This window comes from Sander lucioperca, chromosome 23 (genome assembly GCF_008315115.2).
Source record: "Sander lucioperca isolate FBNREF2018 chromosome 23, SLUC_FBN_1.2, whole genome shotgun sequence".
Lineage (NCBI taxonomy): Eukaryota > Metazoa > Chordata > Actinopteri > Perciformes > Percidae > Sander > Sander lucioperca.
In genome coordinates, this window is record NC_050195.1 from 7838544 (window position 1) to 7864213 (window position 25670).

At 40.5% G+C, this 25670-nt stretch overlaps 1 protein-coding gene across 2 annotated transcripts in view; it reads right to left on the reverse strand.

The window, feature by feature from the left end:
- The window catches only part of gpr158a (G protein-coupled receptor 158a), a 69854-nt gene extending 44726 nt beyond the window's left edge, over positions 1-25128 (reverse strand). The window contains exons 1-2 of one of the 2 annotated variants that reach the window (XM_031297706.2): positions 23844-25128; positions 9862-9967 (exon numbers count right to left, since the gene is read on the reverse strand). In XM_031297706.2, the coding sequence (XP_031153566.1) occupies positions 9862-9967; positions 23844-24739 (1002 nt within the window). In that variant the 5' untranslated portion in view covers positions 24740-25128. The remainder of the gene's footprint in view (positions 1-9861; positions 9968-23843) is intronic. The other variant, XM_035998020.1, reaches the window with a different exon arrangement.
- Between the last annotated feature and the right edge of the window lie 542 nt (positions 25129-25670).

The following is a 25670-nucleotide window of genomic DNA, read 5'->3' on the forward strand; positions in this document are numbered from 1 at the left end:
CTCTACCAATCAGATGGGTCATTTGAGTCTGACTGCCGGCAGTGCCCGCCCCGTCGATTATACATGTCAAATTGGCCAAAATGAAGGACGACAGCCCCTCGGACGGACGACGGCACGGAACACACCGAACAGACTCGTGTCACTGACCTCGCCAGACTGCCGAACGGCCAATTATCGGCTCTGTGTGTCCGGGCCTTAACACAAACCATCTGTAGTTTATAGGGGTGTGACGAGACACCCAGCTCATGAGACGAGACACGAGATTGGGTTCTCGAGATCGAGACAAGATTTTAACACTATTTTAAAGAAAACATTAATGAAGACATAAGATTGGAAAAATAGTCCTTTATTCAATCAAAAGTCACAAATGAAAACCGAGCACGGAAAGGTGTTGCCAGAAACTCAAATGACTGGCTTTGCTCCTGTATAACTAACAGTTACACTGTTACTTATTCCATATACGGTGGAGAGATAGTCTCTTCACTCAGAGAACCAAGGTTACAACGTAACCAAGCGTTTTCTGGCAGTAGTTGAGACCAGTTGTTTTGTACTTGAATTTGTCATTGTACAGTAGACAGAGAGAAATAAATCTTATTTTACTATTGTTTCACAGTAATTACGTTTTAAAGCACAAATAAATTACCATCAAACACTCAGATGATTTTTGTGAAGATAGATGCTATTTTCTCCTCCTCTGCATTTTATTAATTGCAGCACTAAACAAGGAAGTAGGCTACTCTAGTATCGATTTATGACCATTATAGGACAAAGGGAGAAAATGTAGCTTTGTTTAATATCATTAAAAGTAAAGTTAGGTTTTGCTGTCCGCTTCCTGACTCATTTTAAAAAGGACAGAGAAACAGAGTGGTCTGAGTGAGACAGCGCCACAATGAACTGCATGCTGCAGTCGCGTGTGTCTCGGCCAAGAGAGGAGGAGAGAGAGAGAGAGAGAGGGAGAGAGAGGAAGAGAGAGCGGCGGTACTCTCTAACGTTCTAACACTGGGTTTTACAGGCAGCTTTTTCCTTCCGCTATTGCTCTGAAAAAGTAAACTCAGAGTCAACTTTGGAGAACAGGCAGGGGGATCTATGCTAATTTCGAGGTCAAAGTCAGACTCATCCATCATGCTGGCTGCTGCTCTACACTTGTGTACTGATATCGCGGGACACTTTTTACCTCAACGAGAAATCTCGTCACGTTTTAATCTCGCCACACCTCTAGTAACACCACACTTGCTGACATTGTAAACTGCAACTGCTTTTGTCTCTATATTGACTCTACATTGCCTGGTATTTGTCTTTGTCAGTGACAAACAAAAATAAATTACACAGGATAGTTAACATGGCCAGCAAGATTGCTGGACATCAGTTAAATTCTCTGACCACGATCTGCGAATCCAGGGTGGTGAGGAAAGGACAAGCAACTTGCAGTGACGGGCTACATCCCCTATTCCAGGCGTATGAGGTGCTGCCATCAGGCAGAAGATATAGGATGCCGTCCTTACAAACCAACCGGGCTCGCAAATCATTTATTCCTACCAGCATTACACTTCTGAATAGAGGTGCAACGATGAATCGATTAATCGATTAGTTGTCAATTATTAAATTAATCGCCAACTATTTTGATAATCGATTAATCGTTTGAGTGATTTAAAAAAAAATTAAAATAAGATTTCTCTGATTCCAGCTTGTTAAATGTGAATATCTTCTAGTTTCTTCTCTCCTTTGTGACAGTAAACTGAATATCTTTGAGTTTTGGACAAAACAAGACATTTGAGGACGTCCTCTTAGGCTTTGGGAAACACTGATCCACATTTTTCACCATGTTTTGACATTTTTATAGCTCAAACAATTAATCGAGAAAATAATCGACAGATTAATCGATAGCTGCGTTAGCTGCAGCCCTACTTCTGAATGAGTTAGGGAAAATAACTTGATCCTTTCCGTGTGATAATACTGCACTTTGGTATAGTATTAAAATGTCACTGATGATGTGGCACCTCCTGTTGTTGTCTGTTATCTATGGTCTGTTGTCTGTCTGTCTGTCTGTCTGTCTGTCTGTCTATCTGATGAGCTGTATGGTGCAAGATGAATTTCCAAAAGGATCAATAAATGTCTATCTATCTATCTATTATAAAGCTGACTGTGGTAGGTTACAATAGAGCCAGTGGCTTAAATGATATTGGGTAGCGACTGAAAGAAATTGATTGCAGCCGAAAAGAGTTTTCTTTGCAGGGTTTCTGGAATCAGGGACACGGTGAGTAGCTTTATTATCAGCAAGAAGCTTGGACCTGAACCCCTGCTCTTTCATGTGGAAAGTACCCAGTTGAGAACTCTTGGGCATCTGATCCTCCTATATGCCTCCCTGTGGAGGTTTTTTCTGGCAGGTCCAAGTGGGAGGAGACCCCTGTGGCAGACCCAGAACACACTGAAGGGATTATACATCCCTACTGGTATGGGAACGTCTTAAGATCTCTAAGGAGGAGCAGAGGATGTAGTGGAGGAGAAGCACGTCTGGGCTTTCTTGATTAGCCTAGCATGAACACAGATAAGTGATGGAAAATGGTTGGTTTGGTCCAAAACTTTATGTGGAAAACAATATTGATTTTGTTGGATTTTATACCTGCTGAGAGTCAGCTTTATTTGTGGCAACACCGAGGCTCAGTGCAGGGTTAGGGTTATATAAACAGCTTAATCAGAACATAACTGAAGTGTAGGCAACAGCCACGTTGCTTTTCTGTATGTAAATCAAGCTACCATCACTCTATATATTTTTGTCTGTGTCCCTCCCTCTTTCTCAAGTCTATTTCTATCCTTTGTAAAAGGCTGTACTCATTTCACATCCAATCTCATGGGTCCCTAGACAAATGTTACCTCTACATTCCACTTTTTTTCCAATCCTCCTGGACTGAGTGTTTGCTTTCTGCCTCGGTTTACGGTGTACTGCTGAGGCTGGGCACAGCGAATGTAAGACAGCGCTTGGGGGCGAGTGCACTCAAGTCTTCAAAGTGTTTCCATGTAAATTCAGAGTTCCAGCATTATCCACAGAGCCAATTAGCGGGACAGTGATTAAGGAAGGGCTTCACTGCCAAGGGCCGGGGGCGAGAGTTAAAACCAGAAGTGTCCTGTGATCTCTCATCCCACTGTGTAATGGCCAACAGCCCTCAACCTTGATGTTTTCATCTCCAATACCCCTCAGGAGACAGGACCGCTGGACACGAGCATCTTTACTGTCCAATATAGAATTAGAATTTTGTGTATCAGTGGTTTTATTTATTGGTAACACAAAAATATCCTTTGATGTCAAAATGGCGCATTCACAAACTGAATCGTCTATATTTTTTGGGATATTGAATTATGAAATATAGGCAATGTTACAGAAAATATTCAAAGTATACTCAAGTATTCTGACCAAGACTGTGTTGGCAGGACATGCTATTGGCAGGCAGTTACATTTTTGTGCGGCTAAAAAAAACATAAAAAAAGATCTCTGTCTTCTTTCTACAGTGGAAAGAAACTCATATTTATTGCCTTTTTTCCTGATCTTGAGTAGAAGTCAATGTCCTGGTCTCTCCACTACTTTTCTACAATGCTGCATGCAGCACAAAAGGATTTGCTCAAATTGAATGGCGAATTTAAGTCTGCTGGTGCACAGCGGTATTCTATTTCCTTATCAAGCCCCCTTATCAACTCTGAAGCATAATCACAGCTTTGGTGCGATCACTGTAGATAATTAGCAATTACCCTATTTATAGGCTCCTGAACATAGGCAACATAGCAAGGAATGTAGTTAATTAGGATGCTTCGTGCCCTTTTTCTCCAACCAAATTGCTGAAACGAGATCAGCAGGTTGTAAGGGCCGTGGCCTGGTGTGAAACTATACTCTCGATACAGGTCCCTTGTGGGAATCCCTGCCCCACTACGATGCCATGTTTCCAACAGCAGGGGAATTCCCAAGAAGGTAAAAGGCTATATCTTGGGAATTTGTTCATAAGTTTAAGTAAACATGACCAAATGAGCAGTTTCATTTCAAAGAAATAAATTCCTGGTATCCTTTTTGTAAGTAAAGGTACAATATAGGCGGTTTCTTAACAATTTTCAAGCCGGAAATCATTGTATCGAAGAAAGACCTTTTAGACTAAAAACCTTCAGAAGCACATTTAAAATAGATTGCATTACTGTGTTCTAGGATAAATTACTACCCCTTAAATAAGTTACCGGTTAACAAAAGTAAATTTAAAAACAAAAATTGCACATTTAATTGGTTTTTTTTGTGTGTTGCACTTAAAGTTCATATCAGTAGTGGAATACTGGTGAAACCTCACAGCTTCATTTACAGTATATCTCCCATTTGGAATTTTGAGTAGAAAATGATTGCTGACACAGAAGACAACTCATTATGGGACAGAATGAGGCCCAAAGCCTTTGCATGCAAATGAAGCAACATTTCTGATGCCCAAATCAATCTTTTTTGTGACACACAATTATTAATATATTTCAGTTGGCAATCATTTTTCAAAGTGTTTCAAAATGAATCCCATCAATTCAACCTGCCATTTGTCGTAAATCAGGCTGAGGGAATGAACCAACTGGCTCTCGTGCACTCAAGTAATTCAAAAGTGAACGTTACACTCTTGTGCGTAGGATCCTGGAAGTGTATGTTGTTCTGTAGCTGTTCCCGTGCTTTGCAGATTAAGAACTTGTTATAATAGCTGCCAATGCCAGTTAACTACTGTTTGACTTCAACGAGAATCAAGAAAGGTTTTTGGTTAAGGTCAAAACCACGCTTTGGTCAGGGTGGGTTTTTATTTGGGATTGGCGATATAGTGGTCAGGTTTGAGGCTAGCGTAAGCCTCTAGGGAATGATTGTAGGTCAATATAATTTCCATGTACAAGTGAGGACAACAAGTGTGTGTTATGTCTTTTCTGTTTGCAAAAATGACAGAGAGAATGAGAGAGAGAGAGACAGAAGGTGAGAGCAGACAGCAGAAGGGAAGGGTAGCAGCAGTTGTTTAACACTGATGCCGTTATTAATTCAGCAGCACAAGGTACACGGCGGAGAAATCAGCGTGTGATTGAGATGATAGCTGGCTGGGTGAGGACAACCTTGTGAACCAAGGTCAAGATGTAACAGTGATTCAACAGGCAGAGCTGGAATATCCACTTCAGCTTCTCAAGAACAGAAAGAACACCACAGCGAGGCAGAAATTAACCACACATGCTGTTGAGTGTACAAAACACAGACACCATCAAATGTCCCCTGCCATGCAGCGGTTTGGCAACTATTTTGTGTGTGTTTGGATGGGATGTGTTTTTGTTGTGGTTTGGATGTGCATAGTGGTTTTGGTGTTTCGGTGTGGAAATTAAGTAATTTGCAGCCATATGGGTTGTTAGCTTTAGTGATAAACTGAGTCAATATGTCAATACTAATAATTCAACTTTGGCGAGAGAAGCCAGTCATTTGAGTTTATGGCAAACCTTTCAGTGCTCGGTTTTCATTTTGTGACTTTCGATTGAATAAAAGGACTATTTTTCTTCATTGAAGTTTTCTGTAAAATAGTGTTAAAATCTTGTCTCAATCCCGATCTCGTGAACCTAATCTCGTGTCGTGTCTCGTCTCATGAGCTGGGTGTCTCGTCACACCCCTATTCACAACACATTTTTACCTTTGCAAACATTCAAAATATAATCAAAATCAAACATCTCTAAATTGTACAATGCTTTCCTGTATGTTTGGTCAACCTCTGATGCTCTCATCTCATTCTCAGTTTATAAATGTTCATTTCTAGCCAGTGGCCCTCACTCCACACACTCAGCAGAAAATAGCGCACAAGAAACAGCGCAGAGTCAGGAGTCTTTGTCGTGGCGGCTGGAGTAATCTTTCAGGTTATGTGTCACTGCCTTTCATAGGTCCTCCAGGGCCCCACCACTTGTTCTGAGCAATAAGCTAATTGATTGAAACATTCATCATCATCCACAGCCGCATTCTCGTATGAAAGGTGCCCCCAGGGCGGCAAAGTCCTAGACTTTTGAGAACAGTGAAACACTAATAATGGAAGTGCCATTAGTGAGAGATGAGAGGTAGGAAAAAAAGACAGGAAAACTTAGCCTACAACAGCATGTATACACCTTTTCCACAGGAAATTAAATCAAGATCTTAGCTGATAATCTTTGGGCTGCACGCTTGGCTATGTTATGATTCATCTAGCTTCACCATGATTGGCATGAGTCAGAGCTGTACTGTTTACTTAATCAAAGAAAATACAACGTTGGCTCTTGGCTTAATATGTGCGCCGACTGGTCTACAGTCAGAGTTTATAATAAAATTGATTGCTATATATTATATTGTCCTTGACAGCAGCGTTGCCTTATTCTGGTTGATTTTTTTCCATTGGGTGCAAGTTATTGTAATTCACTGTAATTTGATGCTGATATATGCAGTGCCTATTTGCAAAAACGACTGATTTACAACAATATTGAAAAGGTATATTGTTTAGTCTCTACTATTAACTTTAGTTATCTACACTGCAGCATTTTATTAAGTCCAAAAAGCTATGAAATGCAAATGCAGCTATGGTACTGTAAGATTATTTCAACTTGAATACGAATCAACTAAGAATGTCAGAGTAGCATCATGTGTTTATTAACAGATAATGCTACTCTTACATTTTATGTGTTTGGGTGGGACTTTTCTTTAGCTCAGCTAGGGTTTTGTGAAATTCACTAGTGAGGAAAGAATCGAAGAAAATTGTTGACAATTGTTGGATTTTAAAATAGCGTTGCCTTCAAATAACCAGTGGTTTCTGACACTGTTGGGTTATTGTATTTTTCTTGTCAACAGTCTGAGCCTCATTTTGTTTTGCCTTCCTCTTCGTGCCTGCTAAATCAGTCATCCATAGCATCTGCCTCCATCTGAGTTTGGGCTGGCTGCATGCTTGGCTGGGCAAACAGCAGCTTGAAAAGCAGGATGTGAAGGGAGGCCATGGAGCTGGCTGGCTGGCTGGAACAACTGCATTTTGTCAAATTCAATTGCTGGAATTGTGGCACTCAAAACACTGCTAAGAAGCACACAAACAACAGTGAATGTGTGATGAAAGGACTTGTGCATGCAAAACAGAATGTGGAGTCTACATGTAAGTGGAGGTGCAGTGTTGCTGCACATGCTGTTATAAAGAGCATCCGAGGGTGGAATTGAAATGTGACTATGTCAATGATACACTTAAGTAAATAAACTGCTCCAACACCAAGTAAACCCACTGCTTTGTTTCCAATAAAACAAAGAAAATACTCCTAATGTGGATCTATAGCAGTCTGAAGTGATTGTCTTTTTTATTCAAATGGCCCCAAAGAAACCCATTAAACAACAAATCGCTGCACATGCAGAGGGAATACCTGCATGAGAAAAAAAAAATACAGTAATAACACCAAATTAATCCCTGCTTGCAAATACGGGGCATCCCTCCCTAAGCGTTTTTTTTTTATCACATTACCACACACACACACACACACACACACACACACACACACACACACAGCCCTACAAGACTTGATTACACTGCAGTCGTGCTTTCTATTCCTAGCTGGAAAGACATCAGCCTCCCACATCACCTCTGATTTACCTGGTCGTGCACTTTAGGACCGGGAAGGTAGGTACTTAGCTGTAACAGATGCGAAGACGGCTTCATGTAATTCCAAATTGCACAAGACTTTGTGACTATTATGTGTGGGGATCTTGCTTAATTTATAAATTACGATACAAACTCTGCGATACACATTCACAAGAGATAACAAGGTGGATACCTATCACTATCTTTCTTTGTTTATCGTGCAGATATGATATGATAAAGCTGTCATGCAACACAAGTCACATCCTGCAACATGCCATGACCACAACAGCTTACATCATTCAGCTGTAAGCAAGAATACTCCTAACACACTCCGCACTGTAAGCACACAAAGATCATTATTTTGAAAACCCAGCTAAAATCTATACCACTAACAATGTATTTCTCTCCTTGTAGCCACCCTACATACACACGCACGCGCGCACACACACACACACAATGTTAAATGTCTCTGGCATTGACTGTCCACAGAAAGGTGGAAGTACTCAGACAAAGAGAGTGATTAATTATTCAAAGAGGCTCACTGCAATCCATTACATCACATGCATTATGAAGGAGTCTGATCTCTTCAAAATCTATCACTCTTAACGATGAGACTGAACCTGCAGGTAAGAAGCCTTAACCAGTTGGCTAGCTGCTAGCTAGACAGCAGCACTCCGCAAATGAAAGGTTACTATGAAAACAGGCAGAAAATATTAATGTGATTAAAACAAAATGTTTTAGCAAAGCATGCTGTCAATTGGCATAAATCATGGCATTATTGGTTGCTAGGCTAACTGCTAGCGTAAGTTTAAAAGCAAAACAAGGAAACACATGACTACTTGTATATGAGAGGAGTTGCAGACTCTGCAGCTTCCCTCTGCTTCCATTCGTTTTAGCATCATGTTCTGGTGCTCTCAGGGTTGTTTACAGCTGACAAACCCACAGTACACTATACCTGCCAAGAACCAAACAGCACACAGACAAAGTGAGCAACTAGCTGGTGAACATAGTGGAACATTAAGCAGCTAAGGAGCCAGATTTTTCTCTCAGTGGTTGGTGGAGATCAAAAACAGAGCTAAAAGAGAGCGAATATTGGACTTACATCCGCCAGGTGACCACAAACACGAGTCCAAATGAATGATAATGTTGCTCCGTAGTTGCTGAATGTGTAAATAGGCAACTATTTGCTAACAAGTTCGACATATCAACTTAAAAGGTGATATGTGTAAGTGTTGTGTTTACAATTTGTTTTCAGCTGCCCCCAAGCTGTCCTTAAAATTAGGGCAGGTTTAGGTCATACAGCCATTTAAAAACAAAGATATTGTTGAAAATAAAAATGAATGACAGTTCTCCATACAAAATGGAGGATGTGGATATTTGACATCCTCTTAGAAAAAGCAGTGCGCTAAGAGTTTTATCATCTTGTCCAAGAGGCCACATGTTCCAGGGCCTTGAGACAGGCTATTTTTCATCAGTATGCAAATGGCCAGGCTATTTTCTCCTCTGCCAAGGCTAGCACGTTTCCAACTCTCAATCTCCATCATCACTTAAACTTTAAGTTAAATATATTTCTTGACCCTGTGAACAGACCCTTAAGATTTGGAGTCGTCATACTGCATCTCTGTTAGTTGTCTAAACCAATGCTGGTCATCAGGATGAACGGTAAAACTACAAATTAAGTGTTGGTCCTACCTGTCAGTTTCAATAGACAGACACATCACACTTCATAACAACATAGCCTTGATAGAGGTAATAACAGGGTGTAGGTGCATTTAACAAAGCTTCAGGTGTGACCTAAACATATTTTTTCACTGCAACCTTGACACACTAACAGATAAATGTATAAGGATAAATACCTCTTTGTCACTGTGTACCTATTGTATAGCATACTGTAATGGAAACACAAAAAGCAAGCAAAGTAACTGAAACTCTCACTTTTTACAAAGCACTGATCTGCTTTGGAAACAAGTCAAGCTAATTCCTTATAAACATATTTCCTATCTCGAAGGAGATGTTAAACGACATTTTTATGTACATTATTTTAAAAGATAGCCTGTAGTGTTTAGTTAAGTGGTAGTAGGTTGTTACAAAATCATTAAAAAGGAATCGGATTACCATCCATTTGTCAAAAGATCTACAGATTTAGTGCTTTTCCGTTAAGTGCCTCGTGGAGATGTGACTAAATGCGTGTGCGCTACAGTTCAGTTTTCCAGAGCAAATCAATCTTTTGTCTCATCCGCTTGTTCGGCACACTCACCTCCATAGTGGTCAGGTTGCATCGATGGGTTCCAGCAAACCAGCCGTCAGTGGAGCACTGGTCGATATCAACATCTTGCAGATTAATGTCCACTCGCACCACGCCCCTGCAAGACAGGAGAACACTATTAACCCGGCTGTTGAAGCATTAAGAATGTCAGTGCAAAGTGAACTGCATTTTTACAGAAAATGGCCATGTTTCTTTCTCAAAGATAAGGGTTTGGGGAATTAACTGTTAAAATAAATTTGATAAATGCGGATAAATAAATGATTGGGTGTCAATATTGCGGTAGAAAATTGAGGAGGATCGTGCCCCAAAGTATAAATACTACTGATACAATGTCTTGTTTTGAGTCAATATGACAGATACAAATTATAAATGGATCCAGCATTTCCTGGTCACATGAGCACCCTTCTTAGTGCTGCAGTATTTGCGTATCTGCTGCACTGATCACCTCGTTAGTTCAGAGAATTCACATAATGAAACATATATTATTTACCATTAAAAACCATCTTGTATTTAAACATGCATGTGATTAAGTAATTAACAGAGACGAGTAAAAAAGCCTCATATTTGGCAAATCATAAGGTGGTAATCAAAATATATTCAGAAGTAGCCTATTAATAATGCATTAACCTCATAAATTATGACACATTTATCTCCCATGACATGATCGCACATTAGCTGCTTTTAGCAATAAAAAGTACCAATATCGGAATTGATATGAGTGATCCTGGCCTGGTATTTTCACCCATCACTCAAACCAATGATACATCCTGAAAAACAAATAAAAACATATAACCAGTGACTTTTTATGAATAAAAAAAATGGATAAAATCACCAAATCAACAATAATATGCCCCTTTTACCACTTAGAGCATTGTTTCAGACTTGGAAAACATCTGTTTTGAACTACTCATGTACACAAATTTACAGTAAATGACCGATTTAATTTTTTTTCAAAACCACACACAAAACTATATGCTGTAATGCAAATTCAGAAAAGAATATGTTAATGAGTGACAGTAAAAACATTAAAATAAATTTGCTTTTTGGGAAATTCATCCACATCTTAATCTGAGCTAAATCTCAGTATGACAGGGAGATATGATAAACTGCCAATAGGTCACTTAATACAACAAAACACTCAGCAACGGTAGCTTGGAAAGCTAGGAATGATGAATGATGAATGATATTTTATTTACGTGTCATGCCGCTAAGTGGCCCATCCCACATGGAATTACATGACACCAATACAAAAGAAATTTCACGCACAGCTTCCAGTCCAATGTCCACACACAATTTAGCTGGGAGTCTTTGCTCTATTTCGGCAAGCTGAGCCAGGCAGGAACTTCTAACAGGGCTGCTGAAGAGTTACACTTACTTAGTTGCCTAAAGCTCTATGAAGAGAAGGTCAGTGCCTGTGATTCTGATGGTCAGTCTCTCTGATTCTGACCGTCTTTTCACTGGTGTGGCATATGTCTTCTCTGACAGCTGCAGCACACAGGACAACCAATAGCCGAATACAGTGTACAAACAAGCAAGTATAAAGTAGATCCCTGTTTTATTCTGTGTGTTTAATATAAGACTACACATTTCAGATATATGCAGTTCAATAAGTACCCCTGAATTGTCTCTTGGCGACCTACAGCCCACGTACAGGCTTTCCCTCCTGGCAGATTTAAAAATGGAGTAGCCCGAAGCTAAGTGGTGTTAGAAAATAAATACTGACTTTAAAACTTTGTGAAGGACATGCTCCAGAGTTATAGCTCAGTTTGACAAATGTCATGACACCCAGATAATGTGCACCAATGAAAAAAAACATTTCACATTCACAACATTTTTCATAAAGAACACAAATAAAAAAAAAAAAACGTTCTTATTTTGTCCACAGAAATCACCAAATAAACATTTAGACAGTTTGATCAGTGAGGATAAAATTAGGGGTGCATTTTCCCTAACCTAAGTGATATTGAATCAAATCGAAAATGTAATCGAAACAGGACCTTGTGAATCGGAATCAAATCGATTCAGGAAATCATTGGCAATACCCAGCCCTACCAGTGACTGACTTTGTAATAACCTTTAACTGTCATGATGCTTGTTTGAGCATTGACATTCACATGGGTTTTATTTTGTTAGAGAATTAACAGATAGCAAAGAGAAGCAGAGTCACGACTAACTCCTTCCAATTTCTAGCCTGAGCTATAGTAAGAAAGGATGTCGCCTCTGTTTCAGGGTTGATTTCCCCTTTAGAGTAAGTGTGACATTTTCTACCAGTGATCATTATCTAATAAGGCAGTTATTAGATTGCTATGATTTGTATTATTAACACATTTTTCCCGTATTGCCACTTTGTTAAAGAGCCCTTAAGCTAAGTTCCCACTACAAGACTTTCAAAGTCTCCAGTCCGCTTCTATTCACACTAACGTTACACAACTTGCCGCTTGCTGTCTTCTTTTCACACTACCTGACTGACTGGCGGCAGGGGCTTACACACTACTACATCTTTCACTAGGAGGTATACCAGAGTCTAGTCTCCAGACTGCGTTTTTGTCAAAAAACACACGCAAGAAGTGACACGGGACATGACGTAATACCATACGCGAAAGAGATTTTTGGATGTCCACCAGAAAGAAGCGTTCCAAGTTGTTGGTGGCTGATATGCAGCGATAAAACAAAGAAGAAAAAGAAAGATCAGACATTTTTTAACAGTTCACACATCGCGCTGGTCACGTCCATGCGAGTGCCGAAACAACGCCGATTTGCCTACGATTTAGGGCTTTTGTCGGGAAGTTCCAAAAACTCGCCGAGCGGAAAATCAGGGCTAAAGTCCTTGGTGCTAAAGACCATTAAGCAGGCAGTTGTTATGGCAATTGCCCGCTTTGTGGTCTCAGCACAGATGATCATGATACATGATCAGCCCTCTTCACACATGACGAAATTGGAAAACTGGACCCATAAAATAAAGTGTTCATGTGCAGCAAGAATAGCACAAACTCAAACTTCATCAGTGGAAAAAGATGCAAAACTAAGTCACACTGGATCAATGATAAATGTATACATTTGTATCTAGAATATTTGATCTACGAGTGGGCATATGTAAATGCTAGAACAATATATGCCTGATATTAGCTGGGACGAGGCATGTTAACCCCTTGTCCCATCTTCTGCTCGGTTTTTGGTTTACATAGTAATGCCTTAGTCAAACCATCCTCTTGTGGTATCTTAGCTAAACATCACACAAAACAGAAAGTGGCAGATTATGTTGTCAGTGTTGCTTTATCACATTGGGGAAGAAAGAGTTCCATTTTCTTTGTAAAGAAGAGCTGAAAACTGTGACTGTGACAAACCGTTAAAAACTCACTACTGATCTATATTTGGCCTTTTTAACAGCACACATTTGACATGTCATAGCAGAAAAGGCACATAGGTGTGATTAATATCATGAATCACTTGGCCCCGGGGAAGTTGCCCATTTTGCCCTCTTTGTCCAATTGGCAATAAATTGAGGCTTGAATTATTATAGCCTAGCTTATTTAGTGGGATAAATAAAAGCTCCATGGTGAAAACAAGCGAAAACCTTATATTCAATAATGTGGACCACAAATGTAAACCAGTATCAGCTCATAGCTGGTCTATATCGACAACGTTGCACTTCCGGGATTGTTCAGGTGCTGACGGAAATTCCGCCGAATGTCCCTCTTTTTAGGCCGGATGTCCGTTACCTTCCGCTTTCTTTGTGTTGGAATTCTAAACTCCGGTGGATTTCTGAGGACTATGGTTAACTGCTCCTCTCTGCAGGGTAAATCCAGACAGCTAGCTAGACTATCTGTCCAATCTGAGTTTTCTGTTGCACGACTAAAACAACTTTTGAACGTACACGTTCCACCAAAACGAGTTCCTTCCCGGGGCTATTTTGCAGAGGCACCATCACTGTGTCCGGGGCTTAGCGCCGCCCAAGACGATTGTGATTGGTTTAAAGAAATGCCAATACACCAGAGCGTGTTTTTCTCCCATCCCGGAATGCTTTGTGGACTAGCCAGACCCTCCTCTGCAGCGCTGTGGAGGAAGGTCTGGCAATGTGAGACTATCTCATAGCTGATTTATTCATGCAGTCACTACAGCACTGACGTCATATTATGTCAAAAAATATCTTCAATCCTTTTTAAATATTGACACGTATAGCGATATTATAAACCATGACATAACATACAATCATTGACAAAGGACAATATTCTGTCTGTCCATCTAGCTTTCACTTCCTTAGGCAGGCACACACACACACACGCAGGCACACACACACACACACACACACACACACACACACACACAAATACTGCTGGTATGGCATGTTCTCCAGGTGTATAGCAGCTGGTTTACTATAACCAGCTCCCAGTGGACACCAAGCAACGAGTGCAACGCTCTAGTACGTCTGTTATTTATAACTGCTGCTCCGGTCCTGCCTTGGGGCAAACTGACCTCACTTTTTTCCCACTGCACTGCTTGTTGTTTTGCTGAGAAATTACGTCTGTTTCAATTCTCCTGTATGTAATAAGGGTAGGAAAGAGTCCACTGAAACACACAAAGCACAATTACTGGATGTAGGATTCATCAAAATGTCTGTTTCACTGGCAGCTTAAGCATTAACATTTGTTTGGGTTTTGCTTGTAAAAATGAGAGTCTATACAAAGAATAAAAAAGCCTGTTCTTTCCTTTTTTTTCTTCCACAATCTTCCACTTCTAACTCTCCAGGCTATCTTTAGCATCCCAGCCAAAGTGGACATATGGTGTATGAAATAGTTTGTGAAAAGAAATAAAGTGTGGGGCTGGGTCCGAAAGGGAGACGGCAACTGAAAATGCGTTCAGGCAGCACAAAGACTGGGTTGTAATTTGAGAGTGGCAACAGGGACCGTAAAGTAGAAGCATCATAGTGGCCATAAAGATTATCACAGAGAGCAGGAGATAGTTGTGCCCCAGGAAACGGAGTGCTCTCTCCTTTCATCCCCCATTCTTTGTGGGTCTAAAGGCCAGGCCAGTAAAGAGAGGAGCATCCCACCAGCAGGGGCTGTGTGGTCTTTGTGACAGACCAGTCAGATTGTGCTAATGTTAGCCCTAGTTTCATGAAGTTGACTGTAGATGTATCTGGCTAATTTCTTATGGGCTACAAAAAGATATTCACCGAAACATTCTTGCAATGAAGGCCTCCATGTGCCCTCTTTGTTACAAGTCAGTCTTATGTCAGTCCTATACGCTTTGAGCTGTATATCTCTATCCAGGCCCCGAAAATGGTCTCTGAGATTGAATTGCACATTTAGTCATTTTGTACTTAACATGAGACTCTGATTAAGTCTGAATTTCAAATAATTGTAGCACAAGACATATTTTTGTCCTAGTTCATTTCATAGTGAACCCACTGTTCTCAGAGATGTGGTAAAACAAGTGCAGTGAATGGATTAAGACTAATACTAGATAAAGCACAAGTATCTATTCTATCAATAGCTATTATTAGCTATCTCTCAGTGGAAACTGCAGTTTGATAACATGAGGCTGATAGGAGCAAAGTTGTTAATCATTTTAAGTGCTTTCCATATGCATTTACGTTAAAAAAAATATGTAATATAATGTAATACTTAAACATTGCATGGTCAAACGTAGCATGGTTTACGGCTGTGCATATTCCTGCACAAAACTGTACAGCTCTTAACGTATTTTTTTCATATTTTCTATTGTAAATTTTTCCATTTTAAATTGTCTTTTGCACTGTATTGTTATGCACCAAAACACCAACAAATTCCTTGTATATGCAAACCTACATGGCAATAAAAGGTTTGTGATTCTGTAAATTATTAGGTAGCTAACAAGCCCCATTAGCCCAATTCCATTCTGGTACACATGACATAATATAGTATACTGTTCTTGTTGTTATGAAGTTAACATACATTACCGTTTTGTACTAAAAAAATCCTGGGAAATGTATTAAAAGGTCAGTTTGTTGAGTTTAACAGAGGGCTGGTCCTAGTTTAGCTTAGAGGCTAAGCTAATACTGAGCTGAGGAAGCTAGCTTGGTGTCTTACCAATAGTTTGACAGAGGGCCGGTATCGTTCTCTGTGGGCTCAGTGGAGAGAGACTGTTCCAAGACGGGTTAGCCTAGCCACCGCCAAAAGAGGAAAAATACACGTGTCGAGTAACTGCAACGTTATCTTATTCACATGTTCTGTCTACTTAGCTGCTAGCTAGCCACATGATGAGTTGACATTTTAGTAATCACCTGTGTTTGATCAGGTGTGTGAACCTGTCACTGTGAGGACAAGTCAGGACTCCTGGCTAAGCTAAAGTTAGGATAGCTGTTGATGTTAAACGGTTGGCAGTGTTGCCAGATTGGGCTGACAAAAAGTATATTTAGCCCGGCCCTTTAGTGACTAGAGATTTTTATCTTATAAGCTTTTTAATCTATTTTTTCATCAGTATAATTAGGCAAGCTTATTAAACAACTTTTAACATTTAGCCTAATGCAACATTATCTAGAACACTTTTATTTTATTGTATGACTTCTTATACAAAAAAATAATCGAAGTTATAAAATAAAAGTGTTCTAGATAAAGTTGCTGAATGTTAAAAGTTTTCACTTACATGAACAGAAGTCCTTTATCACAGAGCTATGGTAGAATAATAATGAGAATAGTTATATAATAGTCAGTTTAGTTAGTAAAAAACTGATTTGGTTTTAAGAATCAACAGTTATTGATTATTGCCGGTGGCACTAAGATTACTGGACTCTGGTGTCCTGTCAGTTTTAATCATATTACTCATATGAGATTTATTTGAATATAGTATAACTTTTCAATGGTGGAAATTGTCCCAAATGGTACAAAAGGTAGCCCATATAATCACAAATTTAAAAATTAAATTTTACCCGCCTAGTCTCACAACACTGACCGTAGGCTGGTTGCTTAATCGTTTTCAATTTCTATACATATTTAATATAGAAGACGTGACTTGTGTGTGTGGCAGCTTTGTTTAAAGGAACTTTTGACAGAGCTGGGCTGAGAAATCCAAAGCAATGTAATGAGTTTTTCATTGAGTAATTACCTTTTTCATGTAACCTGCATACCAACATTAATGTGTCAACCTTTGAGTTTGGAATGCAACTGCCAATAAACTCCACAAACAGAAACCAAATGAGATAAAATACTTTGTCACCACCATCTACATTTTGTTACATTTTTATTGCAGCTGTGAGTACCTTTATTTAATTTTTGTCAATTGCATTGTTGGTCAATAATGGTCAACATCACACTCAAAATAACCAGATTAAAGTGGCTATATTTCACTCTTTCATTTTTTTCCCCCTGTGAAGTCACAAAATGATTTACGGCAGGTAGACGGCGCTATATAAAATCATTCTGACAGGTCACAGATTTCTTTGTAACAACGGAAAAGCCTCTGTTATTATATCCAGCCAGATAAAGGGTGGCAGGAGATGTCTTTAAACTTATATATATATATATATATATATATAGTTATATATAGCCACTTTCAGTATGTGCTCTAACTTTTTTTATGTCACTTTTGCAGTGTGAACAAACTATTCCAATCCTGCTTAGAATATATAGTATGGAATTGGGAAACAACTAAAACATCCCATTTGTAATGTTACATATTTTAAATGATGATTATTAGTGGAGATTTTTAATTTCTTTCTGTGGTGGGTGCCATGTAAATAGCCATAACTGTAACAGAATGTTAATATGATAATTCAGGGACATAAATACAAAATCATCTGCAAAGCTATTTTAAGACTTGAATGTGTACACTGTAGGAGTGTTTTTTTTTTTGTTTTTGTATGTTCTATATTTGCACAAGAATGAAGAGCATCCGGATATTTCTTTTGAAGCGAGAGAAATAAGCTCTCCAGTTACAAAGACCGTGTGCAGTTAAACCAAGAATAATAAAAAAGGAGAGGTGAACATGGAAGACTGGCACAAGCTTAAACATGATCCTTTAGCTTATCCATGTAGCCAGAAGCCTTGCACGCCTAGATGAGCTTGCACGCACATTTCTCTCCTGCCCCAGTGTCTTGACAAGAACACATTGCTGTCCTTTTAGAAGGGCACAGTTCGTGCATTATGTCATGGAACAATCACAATGCAAGAACTGTGCAGCCCTCTCAAGGAAAATGTCTCTCATGTGATGGAAATGCATTAAGCTGACAGGACGAGCAGAAGCTAATGTGAGTGTAGCCGCTGGGCAGGATGATGCTTGTCTACCAGCGTTTCAGTACGACCTGGGTCATTTTATTGAGTTCCGTCGCTGGTAATCAAAAAAAGACAGAGCCTGAGGCGAAGCAGCTGTCACAGAAAGTGAATAAAGACTTCTTTTTTTTTGAGAGCTGGCACTTCTGGACTCTTGACACTCCTGACAGTTGTGAGGAGATCGTTAGCTGATTGATAGTCTGACTGTAGTTGTTGACAAGCTACATCAGAATAAAACAGTTCTTGTCTGATTCTGAATAAAAACTAATGCATTATTATTTAAAAAAAAAACGGCACTTTATCCTTCATATTTCCACCCTCATCATCCTGTAATGTCCTTAAAATTGGTAAATTCATTTTACAATTCATGCGACAAGCAATATTCAACTAACCAACATTATTCTGAAACAGGAATGGCAGACATATTTCATATTAAAATGACATTCCCATTTGTCTCTATTCTATATTTTGTATACACAATATATAATATATAGAAAGCTACAGGATGCGATAGGACAATATGGAACTGTTGCGAGACACACTAAATGATCAAAAGGACAAAGAAATATCCACCAGACTGCAGCACTTTTTGTATATTCAATATCGTCCTAAAGCTGCAAAATGGTGGATATATTTTACTGTAAAAGGATGAGGTGTAACAGTACATATCCTTTATTTTGCAGACACCTTTTGTCTACTTCCAAAAAAATGTAAAAGCCTGAAAGTCGCTTAATTCCTTTTCCAAATCTTTTCAAACTTTTCCTACCCAACAAATCACTCTGTCACTGTTGTCGCTTCAGAGGCCTCTATAATGTAATAATATAATCTGTACTCCAGATTAGTAAAGGATAAAATAGACAAAATCACTAAGATTAGTCCCATAATTAGCAGTATTATTAGGAATACAATCTCTTTACAGCAAGCCACAAAGGCCGGTAGTGGATTTTCTGTAACGTTGACATTTACTGGCTGAAGGCATCGTATTGACAGGTTGCCTTACTGAGCAGCGGAGTCCCAGTGACGTCAGCAGTGAGAGACGGAGCACCTTAGGGATCTTTAACCCCTGCTTGCTTCAGGTTGCAGTGGAAAGTCTACCAGGTTAGACTCATTCCAGGTGCACTTATGATTTTCAACGTTCTTACATCTTTGTCAAGTAAGAACGTTTCCTGCTCGGAAATAAATAGCTACTGTGGCTATTATCCACTAATTTTTCCTCTTTTTCTTCTCCTGATCTCTTTCATCTCAGCTTACCATCATATATTCTTGAAAGTTGATTGATGGATTTTATCATGTTTATCCCCTGAAATTGTGGGGTTTCCTTCCCATTTGTTTCTGGATGGTGTCCATCTAAGCAGATGCTGCTGGCTCCTCCTGGAGCTTGAGGCCTCCCACTCTGTCAGACGGCTGGGCGTCCCACAGCACTCAAGATGTCCACACTTTAGCTGCTTGTACAGAAAAATGGGGCACTAAGCCAAGCGTAAATGAAGAAGATCCTGCCATCTAATTAGAACCTATTTGGCCTTTGGAGAAATGTGCTGAAAAAATATATATTTCTTTACAGTTTGGTTTTACTTTTTAGATAGTTTCCAACTAGCTTGCCTGCTTATATGCTGCTACTGCTACTGCTGCTGCTACTACTGCTGTTGCTGCTTGAGCTTCAGCCTTTAAGCAATTTAGGTCTGTGTTGTGAAAGGTGAGTTTGAAGTACAGCGTGTTCACCTAGCAAATACACAACCTCCCTCTCTTCCTCTTCTGTGTATTCCCACTTTGTGTGTTTGTTCAAACTAGTTTTTGCATTTATGCTTCTGTGTAGTTACAAGTTTGTGTCAGGAGTTAGAGTGATCTGCCAATTAGGATGGTTTGTATCGTCCTGAAGAATGTCTCAACCTCTAACAGTGACACACACACACACACACACACACACACACACACACACACACACACACACACACACCACACAGACTTACACACTGCACACTTGAAAACAGCCAGTCCTCTCTGTGTGGTCTAAGCTGCCTCCCCTGTGCCTCGAGTGCAGAAGAAGAAACTCATGGAAGAGAAGAGAAGTGTGAGGGGTGCGATTTCTTACACCTTCACAGAAACAACAGGTCGATCTATCACAAACATATGTCCAGACACTCCTGCTCTAACAAGTCACATTAGTTGTTTAGCACCTGTCCATAGCGTGTTCAACAAAGAAACAGGAGAAAAAAACTAAATAATTACTAACTAATAACAAATCTGTATTTATTACCATATGCCACATGCATTAAAAACAAGTCACCTTGCTTCTTGCTACATCATCACACCAAACAGGAAGTGAATGAAGCATTAAAAGGCTGGAATCAAGATGGCCCATGCCGGGTTGTTGTTCTACATCTTTCATTATTAATTCATCGTTGTATTGATTGTGTATTTATCTGGAGGGGAAGTGGAGGAGAGCTGATGTCTGAGGCAGCTATATTATCCCCTCCTCTCCTGTTTCTTATCTGGCAGGGTGCTGAGGCACAGGGAGGATGAGGATGAGCCGCCTGCTACTTTGATACGAGGGTCTGAAAGATGGCTGTTGAGAAACAAACTAAAGGAGGGATGATGCACGGCAAAAACGACATGAGGAGGTGAAACAGATGTTTTGTGTGGCCTGAAATATTCCACTATTAACTCTTAGGCAGTATTATGAATTGCCTGACTGACGAAGCATAATTGAGTGAGCATCATTTGAATCCTAAGGCCATACATCAAGCTGTGAGGTTTTCAAGGCATTTTGACTAACTGCAACAACTCAACTCTACTCTGATGAATGATGATAAAAAAGAACAGCATGTTTGATGCTGAATTTTGTAAAGAATTGACAGAAATAAATGGCGTCGTCAGATATATTTGCAGAGACTTAGCTAAGAAATCAATACCACTCTAATATCTGTAGGCTACACTAATTACAGTCAGCAGACGCTTAGATTAGCTTTAGCATTAAGACTGGAAATCTGTTTTCATTTTTACAAAAACTAAAGTATAATGAAAAAGACAAGTTGTGGTTGTACGGGAGATTATGTGACAGATGATTTCTATGAGCAGTGACTCCCTAGAGTCCTGAACCAGGCTGGAGCCAAGCTAGCTGTTTCCACACTGCTCCCAGTCTTTATGCTAAGCTAAGCTAACTGCCTGCTGGTAGTAGCTTCACGTGAGAGGGTTACGAGTAACAGACTTTCCAGATTGTGTGTGTGTCTCTCCCTTCCCTTTTATTATGTCTGATATGTATTTCCATTATTTTGTTTTCCATTATTATTTTGTTTTCCATAGGAAGCTCCACAGATACAATTTGCATTGTATCTGTGGAGCTTCCTATGTCCAATTACCCAAGGCTGCTTACCGCGTTATTATGGATCCCACGTAACTTCTAGCAAAGTCCCGCCCTATGAAGCAGCTCGATTGGTTGGGGTTAGGCATTGACCTCGAGTGGTTAAAGTTAGGATAGCCGATTGGTCAGGGGATAGGACCTGAACAAATCGGGATACATTACCTTGCGTAAGCATGGACGCCTGGCCAATAGTAGTGTGTGAATGCTTTTGAAGGACGGGTCTTGCCTAGAAGTTGCGTGGGTTCCATAATAATGCCTGCTTACCCAATCATGTTCCCATCAAGCATAAACCCAAACTTAAACCAAGCTAATCTTAACATTGTGAAGTCCTGTTCTAATGGTGTCTTAATGTTGTGATCATATTGTTGGTACTATTGTTGTGGTGGTTTAATGTTGTGAAATTGTATTGTTGTTGTGGTATTGTCTTCATGTTGTGGTTCTTGTTGTTGTTGTGGGTGAGTTTTAATACTGTGACATTTGATTGTTGTCCTTTACTGCTGTGTTAGCGTTTTTATACTCCAGTGTTAGGTTTCCCTTTTGACAGAGATGTTATTCTCTGTTTCCTGCCCAGGGACTACAGATGAAAATTAGTTTATAGCTAACTCTGGTACTGCTAAGGAGCTGTGCATTGTCCCTGTCAAATAAATAAGTAAATATGTATTGGGACCTTGGGAACTACAATTTTGGACAGCATATCCCATGTGTACTTGTGTGAAAAAGGAGAGGTGTGTTATTTAATGTCATTATAAGTCAAACATTTGCCCTGATGAAGGTCTTGTGACTGAAAGTTTGGCTTTATTATTTAACTTGAATAGTTCAACATTTTGGGAAATACACATATTCATTTTCTTGTTTTCTTGTCATTTCTGTGCACTAAATATGAAACTACAGCTAGCAGCTTGGTATCAGATGTATTCTGTTGAATACTTGCTTGGTCTTAAGTGTGCCGACTGATACGTCTACAAGCAATCCATATGATCAATAAGCAGCCCCAACTGCATTAGTTACAGTAAGGTTACAAGGGGTAATGATAAAGTGTGACAATGTGGAAATGTGCTTATTTTGATTGGTGCTGCTCTTAACGTTTCCCCCGTGTAAGGAAAACAAATTCATAAATGGATGGTTGCTCTCCTGCTCCTTGAAGCACAGCGAGATGTTTCTTTTAGTGCCGCTGTACAGACCACTCTCCAGGGACATTAAACAATGCCAAACGCCCACTTATGTCACACCTTCAATCTAATGGAGGAGGCCTCGAAAAGGGAAAGAAATGGACAACGAAACGGCTCCTTCAGCCAAGGAAGGAAAGCTTCTGTGACACAAGTATTTGGAGAAAAAAAACTGCAACTATCCAATCGAATTCGAAATAATTTGGCTTCACAAATAAACTGCAGTTCTGACTGTTCATCAGTTGAGCGTACAGGCTAATTTCCTATCAGATTACTTCAGTAGGAGACAAAGTGTGTGAAGCGGCTCGGAGAGGCTTTAGTCTGGGATAACACCAGGTAGCTGATAGCCTATTACAGTATAATCACTGCAGGTTTTGACTCATTTGCAATCCGTGCCTGCATGTGAGCCACTCAAGTGCATCAATTAAAGATTCATCGTAGGCAGTACACACACAACTAGTGATCTGGATTAAATATTCATTGGGAAGATGTTGGTCAGGATCATATGGAGCCTTAACACTTGACTATTCCAGTGAATATCAGGAGTAGTGGCATAAACATGGCACATTACACAAGCAGGCTGCAGGACAGGGGATTGTACAAAAACAGACATATTTCAGCATTTCTTCATTTGTTGATGCCGGCTGCTTTATTTAATTTATTTATTTTTTAAATTGACTATCTCTCAACTCAGGGATGTTCTGACTCACTGCAGATTTAGCAGCCTCCCCCAAAATAAAGGGCATACAACATTTCCTGAGTAGTAAAGCATGCAGCCGAGGGAATTTTTGAAAAATGAATTAGGGCCTGTAGCCAGAGGTTTCCACCACTGCTACATCTAGGGTTATTTTTAGCATCACGCTGCCTTGTCAGACTGTAGGAGAGAAGAAAACCCCCCTTGGTATAACAGGGGGAGGCCAGTGGAAAAGCTACGGTGTGTTTGGGTAGGAAAGAGAGGCAGGTATAACCAGGTATTTGTATGGGGATTGGATACGTAGTGGTGAGTTAACCCACCTGAACTCACCTTGAGGTTGACATAAATCTTTCTCACACAAATCTGTACTTATATAATACAAATAAAACAAGAATGAAAATAAAAACACTTTTAATGACAAGAAAGGCTAAAGTGATGTTTTACTGAAACGTGTTGTTGTATATGTCTACCAACATCTCTGCTCAGTTTTCAACCACCTGTGTGCCTACCTGAATTCAGGAGCCAGGTTGGGCTTCAGGCCATAGAAAGCAGCCGATAAGGTCAAAAGCCAACGGGGAACAAAATGCCCATTCTCACACTCCAGGTAGGGCGCAGACCATTTCACATGCGTCTTGTCCGGAATAAAACTTTCTCCTCTTTTTAAAGAATTGTCAACTGATCTAAAATCTTGGCTCAGCACATTCTTATGGAAACTGGGCTTCTTTCTGTCTTTGACATCGTGGTACCACTCTGTGTCTGCTGTGCGGTTGTGCAGATGGTGGTGGGCCATGCTGGAGAGGTCTTGGAGGACTATCTCTCCACCGGCCCTGGTGGCTTGGAGAAGCACCGAGGGCCCCGCCACGGACGAATCCGCGCTAAAAGTGACGACCGCCCGGTGAATCTTGGCGTCTCCCTCCAGTATACTCCTGACTAAGGCATGGTACCACTCAATGTCTCGCCGGAGACTCTGCTCCCTGGACCTGTTGGCTTGCAAGAGCATGTTGAGGAAGTTTGTGGCGTGCAGCACCGTATCCAGCACGCTGCTCATGGAGTAATGCGGGGTGGCTCGTGACCTTCCCCGCCGAGAGGTGAGCTCGTACCTCCGCGAGCAGTTGGCGTGCTTTAAGGTGGTCGAGTCCCCCGTGTGAAGATAAGCCGTGACCACCCTGGGGAGATGCTCCTCTATTTTCTGCGGCAGCTCCACCGTCTCCCCGGGAGGAAGCTGAGGCGCACGGAGATGCGCCAGCTGCCGACTGTGCGTCTGAGCGCCGTAAATCGCCTCCTGTGCTCCGAGATCTTCCCCATGCGCTGACCATTCCGCGTATTCATGTATAGATCCGATCACAAATCCCACTTGCAGCAGCAACGACAGCCGTAAAACAGCCATCTCCCTCCAGAAAAACATCCACAGATGTTTGGGGGGGGGGGTGCTGCTCGTAATTACAGTGTCGTTGGGCGGGCGTGCTGTAAAAAAAAAGAATCTGCCAAATTGCTCCGCTAAACCATCGCTTCACCACTTGTAGGATATTCTTGCAAGCTCCACGCCTCTGATCTCTAAATTTAAAAAGCAACGGAGGGCGAAAACGTAAGGAAGCTCCTCGCAGTCCTCGCTAAATCCCCTCTTCTTCTTTACAGATGCCTCATACAGCTTGTTGATGTTGAGTATCTGCTTGCAGCTGTTTCCTCTCTCTCTCTCTCTCTCTCTCTCTCTCTCTCTCTCTCTCTCTCTCTCTCTCTCTCTAAGACTGTCTTGGCTTTGCTGTGCGGCGGACGTTCTACCTCTGCGTGCATGCTACATAGACTGACTCAAACGAGGAAGAAGGGAGGGGTAAAGGGGGCAGGTTATTATTATATTTATATATTTTTTATGAGGCACCGAGTCAGGGAGCTTCTCACTTGGATGACAAACGCACTCCGCCCTCTTACGTCCACAACAAGCATTGATAAGTAGACCTACCAAAGCCACGAAGAGACACATCAGGAGCCGAGCGCACTTAAAGCCCGTCTTCTTCATCATCTCATAGGGCTCCAGAAGCCACATTGATCCGCGTATGGCCGCTTCTTCTGTCAATCACGGCGCAGTGTTTGGTGGAGCGGCGAGGGAGCTGTCCAGTGCTGAAACAGATGAAGTCAGCGTCAGCTGATTTGTCAAAATTAAGCACTTAATTTAGATCAATTGATAGACATTTGTTTCAACTTAAGCGTTCAGGAGTCGTTTTTTTTATTTTTTATTTTAGCTGTTAATCAATGTAAAATAAAGAAAGCTTAGTTACTTCCACTTTAAGCCAATAAGAAGAGTCCAAAACACAGGAAGTAGGCCTACAGAAATATAGTAT